Source organism: Triticum aestivum, chromosome 7D, assembly GCF_018294505.1.
Source record: "Triticum aestivum cultivar Chinese Spring chromosome 7D, IWGSC CS RefSeq v2.1, whole genome shotgun sequence".
In the NCBI taxonomy this organism is placed as follows: domain Eukaryota; kingdom Viridiplantae; phylum Streptophyta; class Magnoliopsida; order Poales; family Poaceae; genus Triticum; species Triticum aestivum.
The window spans coordinates 630,217,957-630,233,311 of NC_057814.1; the positions used below are offsets into that span (position 1 = coordinate 630,217,957).

Below are 15,355 nucleotides of genomic sequence, written 5' to 3' on the forward strand. Positions count from 1 at the left end.
TAACAGCAAGAACATAACAGGAAGATGCATGCATACCTTCTGTCTATCAGACATGATAGTATAATGCCCAAATTTCCCAACTTCTCCTCCTAGACATATCTTCAGTTGGTGTAGAAACCAACACCAGTTAGTTGTTTCTTCTTGTCCAACAACAGCAAATGCTAGTGGGAAAATATTATTATTCCCATCTCTTCCAGTGGCAGCTAGGATTTGAGCACCAGTGGTGAGCTTAATAAAGCACCAATCAACACCTGTTGTTGCAACCAAAGAACAATTTAAACTTCTATAAAGCACTACTAAACTATATATTTAATCACTAAAAAGAACTATAAAGCATTACTAAACTATATTGGCATAGTCAACAATGAACTAAAAAGCTTGTGATGTACAAATAACAATGATTTGAGCAACAGTGTTAATGGGATAACTAACCAATGAATGGTCTGCATCCATTGAGAAATCCCTCCCTTGCTCCATTTATGCAGAAGAATATAGCATGAAACCTTGGTCCTGGATGTGGTATTTTTGTAGTTGGTTTTGGAGTAACTGTTGTAACTACAACTCTACTACCAGGGTTTGTATCCATGATGGTCTGAGCATAATCCCTAAGTCTGGGATACTGCTTCTTGTGCTCTCCTAGCACAACTTCTACAGCAAGGTTTTTGCCCCTATAAGCCATGTGCCTTGGCACATCAACACCATACTTCTCATTGCAGTTGTCAATCAGTGTGTGTATGCTAGTGGTTGGATCAGACCTGAACAATGACTCATAGGTCTTTGCAAGCCACTTGGCACTAATCCTTGATGTCTCAGTGCTGCTAGGGCAAGTGTGCTCCAGCCTTATTTTTTTAATAGCAAAAGTCTTCTCCCCTTTGATAACAACAGCAACTATGCAAAACTGGCAGTGCTCTTTCTTACAACAGGCAATGATCCTTTGGTCTGAATTTCTGTGATACCTGAAGTCTCTGGCCTGTGTGATGTACAAGCTCAATAAAGCATCTCTGAATTGCTGCTGATCCTTAAAGCACATGTACAGACATAACTGCTGATGTGGTTGCTCAAGTTTGTCATTGTACCAGATCCTTGGTTTCCTTTTCTTAGCCCTACTCTTCCTCCCTTTAGGTAGAACAAATGACAGTGGCTCATGTCCATCATCTTCATCCTCAAAAAGCAACCCATCATGTTCTTCATTTGATGAAGGAAAGAAATCAGGTTTCACCTCCTCCAACACACTTGTATGTGACCTAGTAGTAGGGTCTCTCCTAACTACCAGCTTCTTCCTCCTTTTTGCAGGTTTTTGCATTGCTGCTTCTTCTGTTGCAACAACATTGGCCTGATCCTCCTTCTCCTGCTCCTCCTCATCCTCCATCTCAAACAAATCCTCAACCTTAGTTCACCCTCATAATGTACTTGTTCCTCTTCTGAATCCTCATCTGAATATTGATCTTCCACTTCTTGCTCTGCTAGTTTATTCCCCTGAATTATCTCTGTGTCTTCACATATCCTGTACTTCTCCATGCAGAAAGGATTGTTATCATTGTCATACGCATCCTCACAGTCATCACTATTATTATGTCCCTCCTCTAGCAGTGCCTCTTCCTCCATTACAGCTTTGAGCTTCCCCTTACTGAAATTTCTGCTCTCTTGTGTGCACTGACTATGAAGAACAACACCTTCTTTATCAACAGCAAGAACTGCAGGTTCACTGAGATCGTACACTAAAGGTGGTTCATACAATATAGTTGCTAAATCTTCTTCTCTCCTCTGACAGACATTGCTATACTTTGATCTCACTAATTCTTCTTCTATTTGACATACAAAAGGTGTTGTTGCCCTCACTAGCAAATTCAGAACTAAACTATGCTCATATTCCTTCTTAAGTTGCTGCAGTTTGATCTTTGCGTCAATCAGTTCTAACCCATGCTCTCTTTCCTCTCCACTGCCTAAATTCTTCATGTGGTACAGTTCATCAGAGAAGGAATAACCTTGTGTGTGCATCAGTGCATATAAGTTCAGAAATGTCACATCTGAGCTGCATATCTTCCTATCCAGATTATCTTGTGCATCAAAATGAATCTGAACATCTCAAACAGCATCATCCAAACTACAAGTGACAGCACAAATTCACACTACCATGAGCAACTCACCCTAGCCCCCTGTTTTGAAATATACAGAAAGAAGGAGAGAAGAGAGGGCCTTACAGCACGCCGCCAGCTGCTCCACTGGTCCACTGATGGCTACTGCTAGGGTTGGCCACCCATATCTCTGCCAGCCTCACCCTGTCCTCCATGGACAGCGCCGCCTCCTCCTCGAAATCCTCATCGTCTGCACTGGAGTAGTATGAACTGGAGCCGTCGACGTCATCCAGCCCTAAGTGGTCATCGCTCCCGAGGCCGGAAAGGTCTCCGTACCCTCCCGCACTGTCGCCGCCGCCGGGAGTCGCCGCCGCCATCGCCTAAGAGGGGAGAGGGAGACGAGGGAGAGGGGAGAGGAAACTAGGGTTCGTCCCGTACGGGTTCGCCCCGACCAAGCTACATGGTGCGACCGAGCTGGGCTGGAACGAGTGACCGAGCGGGTGCGAGCGGGCGCGCGGTGGTAGGCCACCGTGGCACCTGACACGTGGGCCCGGTCGGTCAGATACGTGGTCAATACGCGCTTATACGGCTGTCAGACCGTTTTGCAACACTTAGGCTCTGAGCTGGTACTGAACTGCAAAAAAAAGTGACTAGTGGTACTAACTCGTAACAACGTGCCGAAGTCTGGTAGTTCCTTGCTTGCCGGGGGGTGGGAGGGGGGGGGGGCAAGCCACAGCCAATCACCACACTTACTTAACCACCTATGAAACTCGTAGTACCAGCAGGAAAAGTTGTCTGATCTCGCAATACACATAGGGCAGCCGGACAAACTCTAGATCTGGACGCGCACGTTCCTAACTGCACGGGTAAGCCACTATTCATCGCTGATCATGTCTTGTCACCAAGTACGCAGGAGCCAGCTGCACATCACGGTTCCTGTTGCCATGAAACACACATCCATGTCTTATGTCTCCCGCCAAGGTCAACTGGGCAACGGCCAAATGTACATCATGGAGTACATTTTGGCAAGTTTTAACACTATACTGTACGGAACATTTTGGCAAGTTTTGTCCTTACCAGATTTTTACCGCATAATTCTTTTTATAGCATTTTTGCCATAAAAGGCACCACAATTCGTAAAGCCACATTGGCAAATATAGGGTCACAACCTCGACCAATATAAGAACAGTCAACTTATTTAGTCTCATCGGTAAAGTAAAGGCTTTCGCCTCGCGAACGATGTAAGTTAGATGCCACTCTGGGAAAATTCGTTGCATGGTGTGAGCCAAATCACAACGCAAAAGAAAAATATTTAACAACTTAAGTATCAAGTATCAGCATTGCTCTCCGTATCTATCACGTACTCTCCCCGCTCCTGTGTCGTAGGACTTGTAGCTCGGCAGTCCACCGGGTAGGTTTGTTTATCCTTCCTTTTTCGAGTGTCTTCTTGGATAGTTATAGCGGCCCATAGGCGCAAGATGTACCTTGTGGAGGGCAGCGGTCCCCTGGACATAGCATAGTCCTTTCAGGCAGTGGCCGTTTAGTCCATGGTCCGTTGGATGGTCGGTGCAAGGCCAGAAATTGGAACACATTGATTCCGCTCGTTCCTGTCCTTCGCTTCAGGGCCTGTCCCTCGGTGTGGTCAGTACTCCATACTGTCGGGCAGCAAAGCTTACACTTGTTCACTTATTATGACGGTTCACCAGGGCCTCTTTCCTCCTCCCTTTTCTGCTCACTCGTAGGGGTCCAGACCCCCACAAAGGGGGAGGGAGTCGACTGAACATCTCAGCCATTGGCGGGAATTTCGCCTGCATCCGATCCCCAATTCTTGTTCACCCCGGATGATCGTGTTGGGTAAATTGTGACCTCGTACGATCGTATCGGGTGAGCAACAGCCGCTTCGTCACAGTACTAACTTATGGGCTAACAGGTCACACTTTGGCCAAGTATCCTACAAAGAGACTCCCGAGAGCCAAAAGTATTAAAGGAATGGCCATAGGAATGGGCGCATCATGACATCGTAATCTGTCTCGCCCGAATGAATTAGTTGGTACTAGAAATGTTAGAAATAGTAAACGAAAGAAGTAATAAGAAGTGAAAAGGACAGAGACACTTCCCAACCAGAAAGCAAAGTTCCCACTGATGGTATACTTTGTGTAAGCGAGCTCTAAGATCACATCTTTAGAATAAAATCCTGTTAGAAAAGGAAATCCAATAAGAGATAAGCTGCCCATGAGCATCATGGCATAGGTCAAAGGAAAGGAGGAGGCAAGCCCCCCCATCTTCCGCATATCTTGCTCATCCGACATGGCATGAATCACCGAACCCGCACTCAGGAAGAGTAATGCTTTGAAAAACGCGTGATTCATTAAGTGAAAGACGCTAACCGAATAGTTAGAGATGCCGCAAGCAAAGATCATATAGCCTAATTGACTGCAAGTTGAATAAGCTATGACCCTCTTTAGATCGTTCTGTAATATTCCAGTGGTTGCCGCAAGGAATGACGTCATAGCTCCTGCAAAAGTAATAACAATCAAAGCCGTAGGTGAGTATTCAAATAAAGGGGAGCACCTTGCTATCATGAAAACGCCAGCAGTGACCATAGTAGCTGCATGAATCAAAGCAGATACTGGAGTGGGACCCTCCATTGCATCGGGTAACCAAGTATGCAATCCTATCTGTGCAGATTTCCCAACAGCACCAATAAAAAGTAAAATACAAATCAGAGTTATGGCATTCAATCTCATATTGCAAAAAATCCATTCATTTCTGGGAGCACTAGCACAAGCAAAAATGGTTGAAAAGTCTACTGTTTGAAAGAGAGTAAAACAACCAAAAATCCCAAGAGCTAATCCAAAATCACCTACTCGATTGACAAGCATAGCTTTTATAGCAGCTTTATCCGCCTGAAGTCGTGTAAACCAGAAATGAATTAACAAATATGAAGCAAGACCTACTCCCTCCCATCCCAGGAATAATTGAAGAAAGTTATCTCCAGTCACCAACATTAGCATAAAAAAAGTAAAAATGGATAAATAACACATAAATCGAGGGCTATGCGGTTCCTCAGACATATATGAAATGGAATAAAGATGGACCAAGCTACTTATGAATGTAACCACAATTAACATCACTACGGTCAGGCTATCGAACACAGAGTCAAAAGTGAATTACGAGTCAGGCCAATCTGCGAATCGAGCGAGCTCCCCTTGCAATGATGTGGTGGTGAACCTCTCATTCGTCTTCAGTGCTCTCCGAACCGTGCGGGAAGGTTTCCCATCACACGGCTCACCAACTTGATCTTCTGCGGGAACCTTATGTAAGAACAGGCCTGGCAAAAGAAGTACGGTCTCGCTTTCCTTTGCCACTCAAGTGTACGGCATCTGCCGTGCTTAGGCCCCTTCTTCCCTTCCCTAATCCAAAAATGAGTCCACCGCCTGCCTGGCACTGTATGGGTATAGGTATGGCGTGCAGGCCAGCCTCCCTTGGATTTTAGGTGATTAACTACCGAAGCGAAGAAAAGGCTGGATCAAGAAAAGGGGGGTACTACGAGCCCTCTGCCCCACGCATCTAACCAGCTCGCGTGGTTCACCGGTTCCACCGACATCACCCTTAGATAGAGTTATTCAGTCGATACAGAGATGCGCTTAAAGTGGGGGGTGTGCTGTCCCTATTGGGCTGGGCCCTTCCCCATAAGGCCCCACCGTCGGGGCATAAGCGCCCTCTTGCTACCCATATGCAAGGCGCCGTCTTAGCCTTGCCTTCCCAGGATCGCTCCCACACCTATCACGTTCGTGATCGGCCTCCTCAACTGTGTATCGATCGAAAGGCAGGGCGGCAGAGCCCCCAACCGACGGGAGTAGTTACATCCAGTATGTCCCCCCTCGATTCCCGACATGCTATGATACCCCAGGGTGGGTAGGAGCGGGTCGAGTCCGTATCACCGCGGAACAACTGCAGCGTCCGGATCTGATCTATCTACTCGGCAATTCATCCGGTGACTTCACGGTCGCCAAAGAAGCCCCAAGAAGCATCAAACATTTCCGATGAGATCCATGGAGCTATTCTGAGATAGCAAGCACTAGCTCCCAGTGCGACTTCATAAAAAGCAATCAAAGATAAGATCGAAGAAAATGAAACGCACGTGGTGGTCATTATAGCGGTTCCTTCAGATCCTAGAAAACGTCCAAAAAAACCGGCTACGGAACTACCGAGCAAAGGCAAAAAGACAATAAGTAGATACATAAGATCGAGTCTCTTAAAAAAAATCAGACAATGTTCAAGCGGCCTGTCATTGAGACAAAAACGTGTTAAGCATATAAGCACTTTCGACTTGATTTGCAGTGGTCAGTTACGCAAGACGGGAAGAGATTTTCCTTCTTCAGAGTCCTTTTATCCCAATATTAAGGATAATGTGTGGGCCTTTACTGAAAGAAGATGGTTGATCCCCTTGCCGACTGATTCCATCCTCCCCCCGGTGGGTCGTCCTTTTATTCACTCTCACGAGCAAAGAAGAAGAGAGACAGCATTCAAGCCAGCAATGGACTGAGGTATGAGACGATAAAGGTAAAGAGAAGGGGCCGTCGTTGGTGCATAACAGATCTTTCCTATCTACGATCTTTCTCGGTGCATAAGCGAGGCTTCGCGGTCGAAGTACCACATAAGCAATAAAGCCAATAGACCTTGAATAGCCTGTACGAAATAACTTGTGAAGAGGATTTACTAGAGTCTAAAAATCTTGTACGCAAGTTGGCACAGCGCTTTCAATCAATCTCGCTCATCTGGTCTGCCCGGTCAAATCAGCGATCATGCCCCCCTTATTCTAGCGGAGGAACAGCTTCATCAGATTCATTCCCTTGCTAATCCGCCTTCAAGCCTTGTTCCTTCTTCCGCTTCATCTATCGTAAAATTCTATATGCCACAAATAGAAGTAGAAAGAAATCCTAGCAGTCATTGAGATTGAATCCAGAGGAAGAAGCAGCTCCCCGAAGGAATCCTTCTAACTACCACCTACCTACCTCCCGCTTTTGTTCGGACAAGGCGAGTTTCCTAAGATTCACCCACCGCGGATACACTAAGCGTTCTTCCCGTTGGTAAATCTGATTCTTGCAAATCAACATCAGACTTAGAAGCTTCATGGGGTCTGGTCTCGCCATTTGGCAATTTAAGCCAAACAAAATACAGTACAGAGGTTATAACCAATACACAAGCAGGCGTGAACCAGTCAGAAATTAGAATGGAGAAGTAGACACAGAAGAGGAGGTGTTGGGACAGTATCGATAGCCGCCTTTTCACTTATTGCTAGGAGTGATTGTGAGAGAATACATAACATAGGTGAAAGCCAAAAGGCATATATGACCCGCTCAGCCCAATGGAAGTGATTTGAAACTGACGTTTCTTTAGAATTCGATTAAGAATAAGAACATAGACCGGCTTCTAGAAAAAGAGACGTGCCCTCTTCTCTATATGTAGATTGAGCAGCAACATGCTGGTTCCTTTTGTCATAATACCTAACGGCTGTGGGCAGAATGAATGAAAAAGCAGATGAAAGACACTATACATACCAATAGAATGAGAAATATAGAATAAAGCTAGGTGACGTCACGGCATTTGAGAACCAATTGCTTCTTTTGCTTTTCACCAACCTTCATGTACAATCTTATTTCGTATTGGAGTACAGCCTATCGTAGGCCCAGCAAAGGCAAGACGGAAAGCAAGCATTAAGTGAAGAAGCAAGGTCCAAACAAAGTAGTGAAAGATTGACATTGAAAAGCTTCTCCATGTCTATATCTGTCCGATGGACCAAGTTCAAAGGAAACGGCTTCTCTACTGCATCAAAAAACCAATCCAAGCCTGAAAAGGAGAGTTGCGGTTAACGATTCCTATAAATTGAGAAAGAAGCATGTTATTCATGCCCAAGGATAACGTAGATGGAACCAGTTCTCTAACCTTCTTTTTGTAGCAGATACTGCATAAAGTTTACCTGCCTTGTAAGGCTTTTGTAGGATTAATCAAATTTTCTTTTTATCGTTCTATCTCAGAGTATCCATTCATTCGATCTTGCTATCCGCTCTCAATTGAATCCCTTCTCTGTTGTCGACAGGTGTGTCCGCATCAGGACCAGAATCACGGTCTAGTACCTCCGTACTCGAATACCTCCTACTTTATTAATTAGGAAGTGAAGTAGGGAAGTGTTTCCTATTCAAAGTACAGTGCCTTTGGTACATTGGTGCATTGGGGATTTCCAGGTAGCAAGTCGGTTGAGTGAGGGCTCCATCCATAACAGATATAGCTAGCGCACAGGATCTCCCTTCTGCGAACAAAAGGACAAAATAGCCGGGTCGGGCGTTGATTCGCCGTTGCTATCAGTCGGTCTACTCGTGCCTGCTGCTTACTTTCTCGATCGTTTATTATTCTCGAATAGAAGATGATAAGATGCATACCCCCTCCTCATTAACTATGTTACTTATTTCCTCACAGCCTCTTGATGCAAAAAACCTATTCTTTCAAGGAAAAGACCTTTATAATTCAGTGTAGTTTTTCACTGACTATTCTAGTGTAGTTTGACTCAAGTTTACGTTTTCTGAAGTCTCAGATTGCATGCATTTCTTAAACAGTATTGCACACTACTAACTAAAAAACTAGTACTTTACTGACAGGAAGTTAATAAGTATATAATATGCAAACAATCCCTCGCTTGGTAGTTTCCTTTCTTTCCTACCACGCAATCAATCTCTTGCTTACTTAAAACTCTAGTTTTGTCGGACAACCTTGCTTCTTTCTTATAGCAAAGTGCTGAATCCATAAGCTTTCGTCGGAACCTGCCACCAATCAGTCTAAATTAGTTACTTAATTCCTTAACTACCTAGCTTGCAGAGAATAAAGTAGGCTTTGGCTGAGATACGTAAAGGAGGAATAGTCAACTATACTCCGAATGTGCTTTGAGCAGACAGATATGTAGGTTGCTAGGAAGGAGGTAAGCGCTTGTCTTTCTGATGTCAAGAAGTAAGAAGAGGTAAAACTCCTAAAAAACAACTTGATCTATGTTGAAAGTTTATGTCAGCAAGCAAAGAGATTGCCTAGGGCAAAAGAAAATAAAAAAGATAATAAGAAAATAAGTGTTTCAAGCCTACGCAAAAGATAGAATGTTGTATTGCCATAACGTATGTACTTAAGCGAACTAGCGAAGAAAGGCGAAGAATGGCTTTGTTCAAGCCCAAGTCAAAATCTATCTCTGATAAAGCATTCAATCTTTCATCTTTATATTCATTATCTGCAAGTTTCGAGTCCTTCTTTGACTTTCTCCTTCCGGCACTTTTTAGTCATAGTAAAGATGTGCTGTAAGGATCAAGAGTGTACCTTATTTGTTTTAAATTCTGCTTCGCTTTCATCAGCCTTATTATGGGTTTGCCTGAGGGCTGCCTTATATTCGATATACTCCCCTCCCTTTAATATTATTCTATTTAATGCAAGAGTAAGGATAGACGTCTTATTCTTCAGTGTTGAGATAGAATGACTGTAGACCCTCTTCTCTCTTTTAGTTAGCCTTACTTATTCCAATTCCTAATCTATACCATAAAGCAAAGCCCTTTTTGCGCAAGGTTCTCTCCTACGTATACAATTCTCACTGATGGGAGTAATATGCCAGTAACTATAGAAGACTTTATTATTATTCTAAATAGGCGGCAATAGGTCCATCGAGATAAAGTATGACTAATAAGTAGTAATATAGCTAGTTGCTATACATAGACTTGAAGTCAGGGCTTACTCATCCTAATCTTCTCTTTACTACTTAGTTAAGTTTAGTTAAGTTATAGGATCAGAACGAGATTTTCTTTGATTGCCGTTATAGGAAGTGAGCAAGCAAGCTAGACACGAAAACTCAGGATAGACGCGCTGCTCTTCTAGCTTTGGTTGGAAATAGAAAAGCAAGTTATAGGGCCCATGCTGCATTCCCTCAAATAGCAGTCTTTTTTTATGTCTAAAGAAAAGTTGCCTATTAATAAGCAGTCTTCCCTCTTTCATAAGGCTCTAACTTGCGTAAGGAATCAAGGAGCTACAGGAGTATACCACCGAGTACTTACTATCTTGGATAGCTTTTTGCCTTGCAAAGAGCATAGATTCAACTTCAATATATGTAGCTAACTCTCTATTGCTTTATTGCAATCCGCTCCGCGCCACTTACTCGGGACTATATAGTTCTGTCTTTAGACTTATACTCTTCCTTCTCTCGTTTACTCAGACAGATGAGACTTTCCTTCTGCTTGGCCGCCTACTGTTCTAGCTCTCCGATGTTCCTTGCCCGTAAACTACTACTGCACTTCACTTTCCTGTCTAAATGTAACCTACCTATGTCTACCACTTCCCTGGTCTCCTTCTTTTGTTTCTGGTACTCTTTTATTGCCGTTTGAAACTGCTAATTCCACCATTCGTCCCGTCATCCCTTAGTGTGTCGTTAATGCGTATATATGAAAACCTATGGGCTAAAGTAATGCCACCCAAGGAAGAGATTCCACTCCCAATGGTATCGAACAGGCTTCTATGATGGACTGAACAGAACTTTGAGGAAACTACCTAAGAAAATGAAAAATCAAAAAGAAAAAATGAAAAACTTTACGTTGCCGGTTTTAGCAAAACTTAGGGAGAAGACAGCGGAGGAAATTAGGTGAAGTACTCCAGATACAAAGTACGGAAAAGTATCTAGAACTTCTCCCCCTGGCCCTACTCCCCAACCTAGAGTAGCTAAGTGTGGAAGTAAAATAAACCCCTGTTCATACATGGACTTTTCTGGTACGAAATGGGCCACTTCAAATAGGTTCATTGCTCCGGCCCAGAATACGATTAATCCGGCATGGGCTACGTGAGCTCCAAGTAGTTTACCGGAAAAATTGATAAGTCTGGCATTCCCAGCCCACCAAGTAAAGCCGGTGGTTTCTTGGTCACGACCAGCTAAAACGAAAGTTCCATTAAAGAGCGTTTCCACGTGGTAGAACCTACTAAGGGAATATAATATTTTCATGAGGCTGATCCTGAGCTGCCATCCACGCACGAATACCCTCGTTTAAAAGAATCTTTTTTGTGTAGAAAGTCTAAAATGCAGGATCTTTCGCTGCACGGATTTCCTGGGAAACGAAGTCATAGGCATGTAGGTTCAGAGCCAGGCCAACTACGCCAATAGCACTCATCCATAAACCGGTGACGGGTACAAATAGCATAAAGAAATGTAGCCAACGTTTATTAGAAAAAAGCAACACCAAAGATTTGGGACCAAAAGCGGTTAGCAGTGACCATTGAATAAGTTTCTTCAGCTTGAGTTGGGTTAAACGGAAGGCACTAAAAAGAAAGAAACAGCCTTGACTTATTCCTATCTTCGGTAGACTGAACAAAAAAAAATATCGATTCGAAACCACTGTGACACAAAACACCTCTCTTCCGGGTCAAAAGATATGAAACCCAGCTCTTTTTTCAGTTATTTATTTCATTTTTATATGCTATTTCTGAGTGAACTCCAAATTGGTTCATAGAGATAATACTTGGAAAAGGAAGCTCTGCTAAAAGCAAAATCGCAAATAAGTTCAAACATCAAAGGTACCTGTCTACATCTACCTACCCGAAGCTACTAAAAAATCATCAAGACTTGAAAGCGAGGAGATACCAAGTAATGTGACATGTCGATACACACAAGAAAGCGCCATCCATCCCTCGAACTGAGTGAGGTGACACCTTTTTGACTATTTCGATGTAGTGAGATTGCGATTGAACAAACAAGAGGGTCTGGTATTGGATCCACAAAAGTTCCTACGATAATGAATGGGGTCGGTTTAGTAGATCTACAACCTCACATTTTGCTATATTTCACTTGGGCGAAATGAGGCTGCTTTCGCAAAAGATACGCAGCGTAATGCCTTATCCAAATGGTATTCCTTGTCGAAACCCCGACTGGGGAGAAGCTAAAATGCTAACTATCACTATTTTTCCTACAATCTCTTGAATTGAAAAACAAACTATGGGAAATTGGGTCAGGCTGAAAGAAAGAGGGGAGAAAGTCACGCTCAGCATGGGCAACCTATGATACGTTTTCTCCATGTGAAAGAGCTCAATGAAGAGGCCACGGGACGAGCCCATTCCTGATGAGTGATTTAGAAAGGAGTGAACGAACTACAGAATGTAGTGAGCCGCCCGCGCCTTGGTGACCTAACCACTTGAAAAGCAACAATCTTTTATTTTACTTAGTCACAAGACGAGTAAGTACCATTCGAAACAAGGTACCATTCGAAACCAGAGCCGCCTGCACTTCTTAGCTTGTTCCGCCGCAGAAAAGGCTACTCACCTACGCACCCATGCAAAGAAGCAGAAAAGGCTACTGTCCCATGCAAAGAAATATATATCGATATCGGCAATGCTTCAAGAACTCAACATACATGCGCCATAGTGCCAATGATCTCCTTTACCAACTGTTCTGCCCGTTGCTAGTGTTAAGCTTCCACATTCACTCCCAGGCCGCTGATGAGACCGTCACTTTGCTATTCAATTACCTAGAAAGAAGGCGCGTGCGTCAATGTTTTGATTGAGTGAATGATCCATCAATAAGATCAAGCTGGAAGGTCTGTCTTGAGTTCAGTTTCTGTCAACGATGAAAGAAAGTAAATGAAGTTTATTCTCAAATCAAGTCAACAAGTCAATATGTATGTGTCTCTATTCTAAGAAAAAGAAGAAGGCACCACCACCGAGAACTGACTCCACAACCGAGAAGCGTGTCAGCCTTCCTTATTCAATCAACTCTAATTTAGTACAAGTACGATCAAGAAAAGTAAGAAGTTGAACCAGAGTCACTATTATTATTAGTAGTATAGTCAGTTGTATATGTACCTGCACGAATCTTTCAAGTAAGTCATTAGCCATAAAATCCAAATAGAGTAAGGAGTAAGTGCATCGACGTCTAAGGGTGTAGATCAGGACTCATTGATTTCAGATTCCGCTTTGAAGAAGAGATTCTTGTTCAATATGGTTGTTTTTGGCTGAGTGTTGAAGAAGCTACGAGTTTGCAAACAAGAAGGTAGAAAGCGGAAGTATGATCAAGACAAAGTGGTAAGGATTGGGTTGACCTTGCCTTAAGCCTCCCGAGTAGCCCTTCAGTTCCCAGGTAGTGTAGAAAAAGAAGACAGTTCCCAGGTGGTGTAGAAAAAGAAGAAGCCATTGGACTACATTCTCAGGAAAACCAGTGGCAGATCACTTGAAAACAATCACAGCGAACCCTCCCTCAAACGATCTACTTTGAATCACGAATTAGCGTATGAAAAGCGGCGATCTTTCTCTATTTCTTCCTCTTCCACCAAAACAAACAAGTTGTTTTCGGGCGCATGCTTCCCCTTCTCAGTCTCTTTCGCACTGTTTGTTCACTCTGATCTGAGCCCTCATCCCTGGATGTCAGTAGCTGTTTCTTCTTCGACGAGCTCGACTCAGATATATCTTCCGCCCGGGTGGCACAAGCAAAGAGAGATTGCGCTCTCTTTTCCGAGAGATTCTTTCCAAACTTGTCAAGTAGATGACTGGCTGGATAGCGAGTACTACTTTATTCGCGGTACTAACCTCCCCTCAAGTCCCAGGAAGAGAGAAAGGATACCATATTACAAGTAGGTGGTTTCTTAGAGCTTATGGCTAAGAATGCCACCCGCCTTACACACACTCGGATGAAATCATCCTACGTAAGAAGACAAAAGGGATAAGAAGAAAGCTTCGGGTCTAATGGAGCAGCTTGATCGCTAGCTTCGACCTCCCCATTTCTACTTACGTTACTATGGATCAAGCATTATTACAGGAATCTCGGGCGAACCAGAAGGGACATCGTTCGAGCTTTAGTTAAGCGACTCATAAGAGGATCAATGGGCCTTCCCTTCTCCCTCCGTATGGATACAAAGATGGACATATTAGCAGCTTAACGTATCTCACGACTATCTTGGCTCATACTACCACCTCCAATAATCCCTTTGGTTGAGGCATCGAATGGCGAACCCCGACCAAAGGGAGTGCATTCCTTTTCATTCGATTTCAAGTAGATACCAAACTTGAACTACGTCTTTAACTGATTGTATTAGAAGCTGCCCTATCAAGAACCACCCTGTAGAAGCATCTCAACCACCTCACTCGAATAATCATATAAAAAGAGAAAACATAGTCCATCTATAAGAAGAGGCGTCTACTCCTCCATTCTCTCGCTAAGGCATTGGTTTCAAAGTGCATTTCAGATCGATAAGCTCAGAGTTGGGCTGTTTCTTGTATCTGATGGAGCATGAGGTTGGTTCAGCCCTCAAGTGGTGTAATAGCGGCTTTCGTACCAACAATCTTTTCCTTTCGCCAGAGGGAAATAATTCATTTAGAGTTTTTTATACGAGCTACGCATGACCTTTATTTATCTATCCAGATGGGAGAGATTAAGGGAAACATTGCTTTTCATATTCTATTATAGGTCATCGCTGGGAGTAAGGAATCTAGTTAGTTAGATGCTTAACCCAATCCACCAACTCGTGCGTGCATTTTCTTCTTTGTTTGGTTTTCGGGACCGCACGTACTAGTGATGGTGGAAAAAAGTGAAGTGAGGCTACTGCAGTCACAGCCCTCTCAGCACCTCTATCAATCGATGATTCAGCATCGCAAGAGTCATGTTTTAGCTGCCCTTCATAACGTCCCGCTGCCCGATACAAGACCAAAAGCAGATCACCTCTTACTTAGTGCCAATTCTTTCAAAACTAGCCTAGCTTTTCACTCGTGCGTAGGTTCCAGAGGCATCTTCCATTCATTTCGATTTAGGTCTGGAATTCCAATAAGAAAATGGGATAAGGTCAAGAAGTATCAGGTTTTTTCTTTCTTTTTTTGTGTAGGTACCGGTACGATTAGGAAGCGTTTCCAACTCAGCTCTACCGTCATAGGTATGCCGAGTTGTTTATTATGCTCCAGTATCTCTCGGGCTATAGCCATCCTATCCGAGAGGTTTCTCTCATTAAATTTTTTTACATATGCTAACTGTCTAAACAAAACAACCCCCAAAACGCTAAAAATCAGACAAAGGAGAAAACAAAAGGGATAGGGATGGGCGGTTACGGTATGCGTGAGAACTTCCGATAAATTGGTACAAGTAGCTCCCATCGGAAAATGCCATCTTTTTCAGCTCTGCTCCCGAAAAGAGAAAGGAAAGGAGACTGATCTTGACGTCGGCGTTGGTTTTTCCAACGAAAAACAAGAACATTCTTTCCCGAAAAGGCATTCATTCATTGTTCGTTCTG

General features: G+C 43.5%; 1 protein-coding gene across 2 annotated transcripts; it reads right to left on the bottom strand.

The window, feature by feature from the left end:
* Positions 1-3,979: 3,979 nt before the first annotated feature.
* On the bottom strand, positions 3,980-6,335 carry LOC123167082 (NADH-ubiquinone oxidoreductase chain 5-like). 2 transcript variants are annotated; one of them, XM_044584919.1, is made up of 2 exons: positions 6,092-6,335; positions 3,980-5,229 (listed from the first exon to the last, which is right to left on the bottom strand). In XM_044584919.1, the coding sequence occupies exons 1-2, from the start codon at positions 6,318-6,320 to the stop codon at positions 4,007-4,009; spliced, it is 1,452 nt and encodes a 483-aa protein (XP_044440854.1). In that variant the 5' UTR covers positions 6,321-6,335; the 3' UTR covers positions 3,980-4,006. The 2 variants fall into 2 exon arrangements, with proteins under 2 accessions (XP_044440854.1, XP_044440855.1); XM_044584920.1 differs by lacking the exon at positions 6,092-6,335 and having other exon boundaries at positions 3,980-5,872.
* Between the last annotated feature and the right edge of the window lie 9,020 nt (positions 6,336-15,355).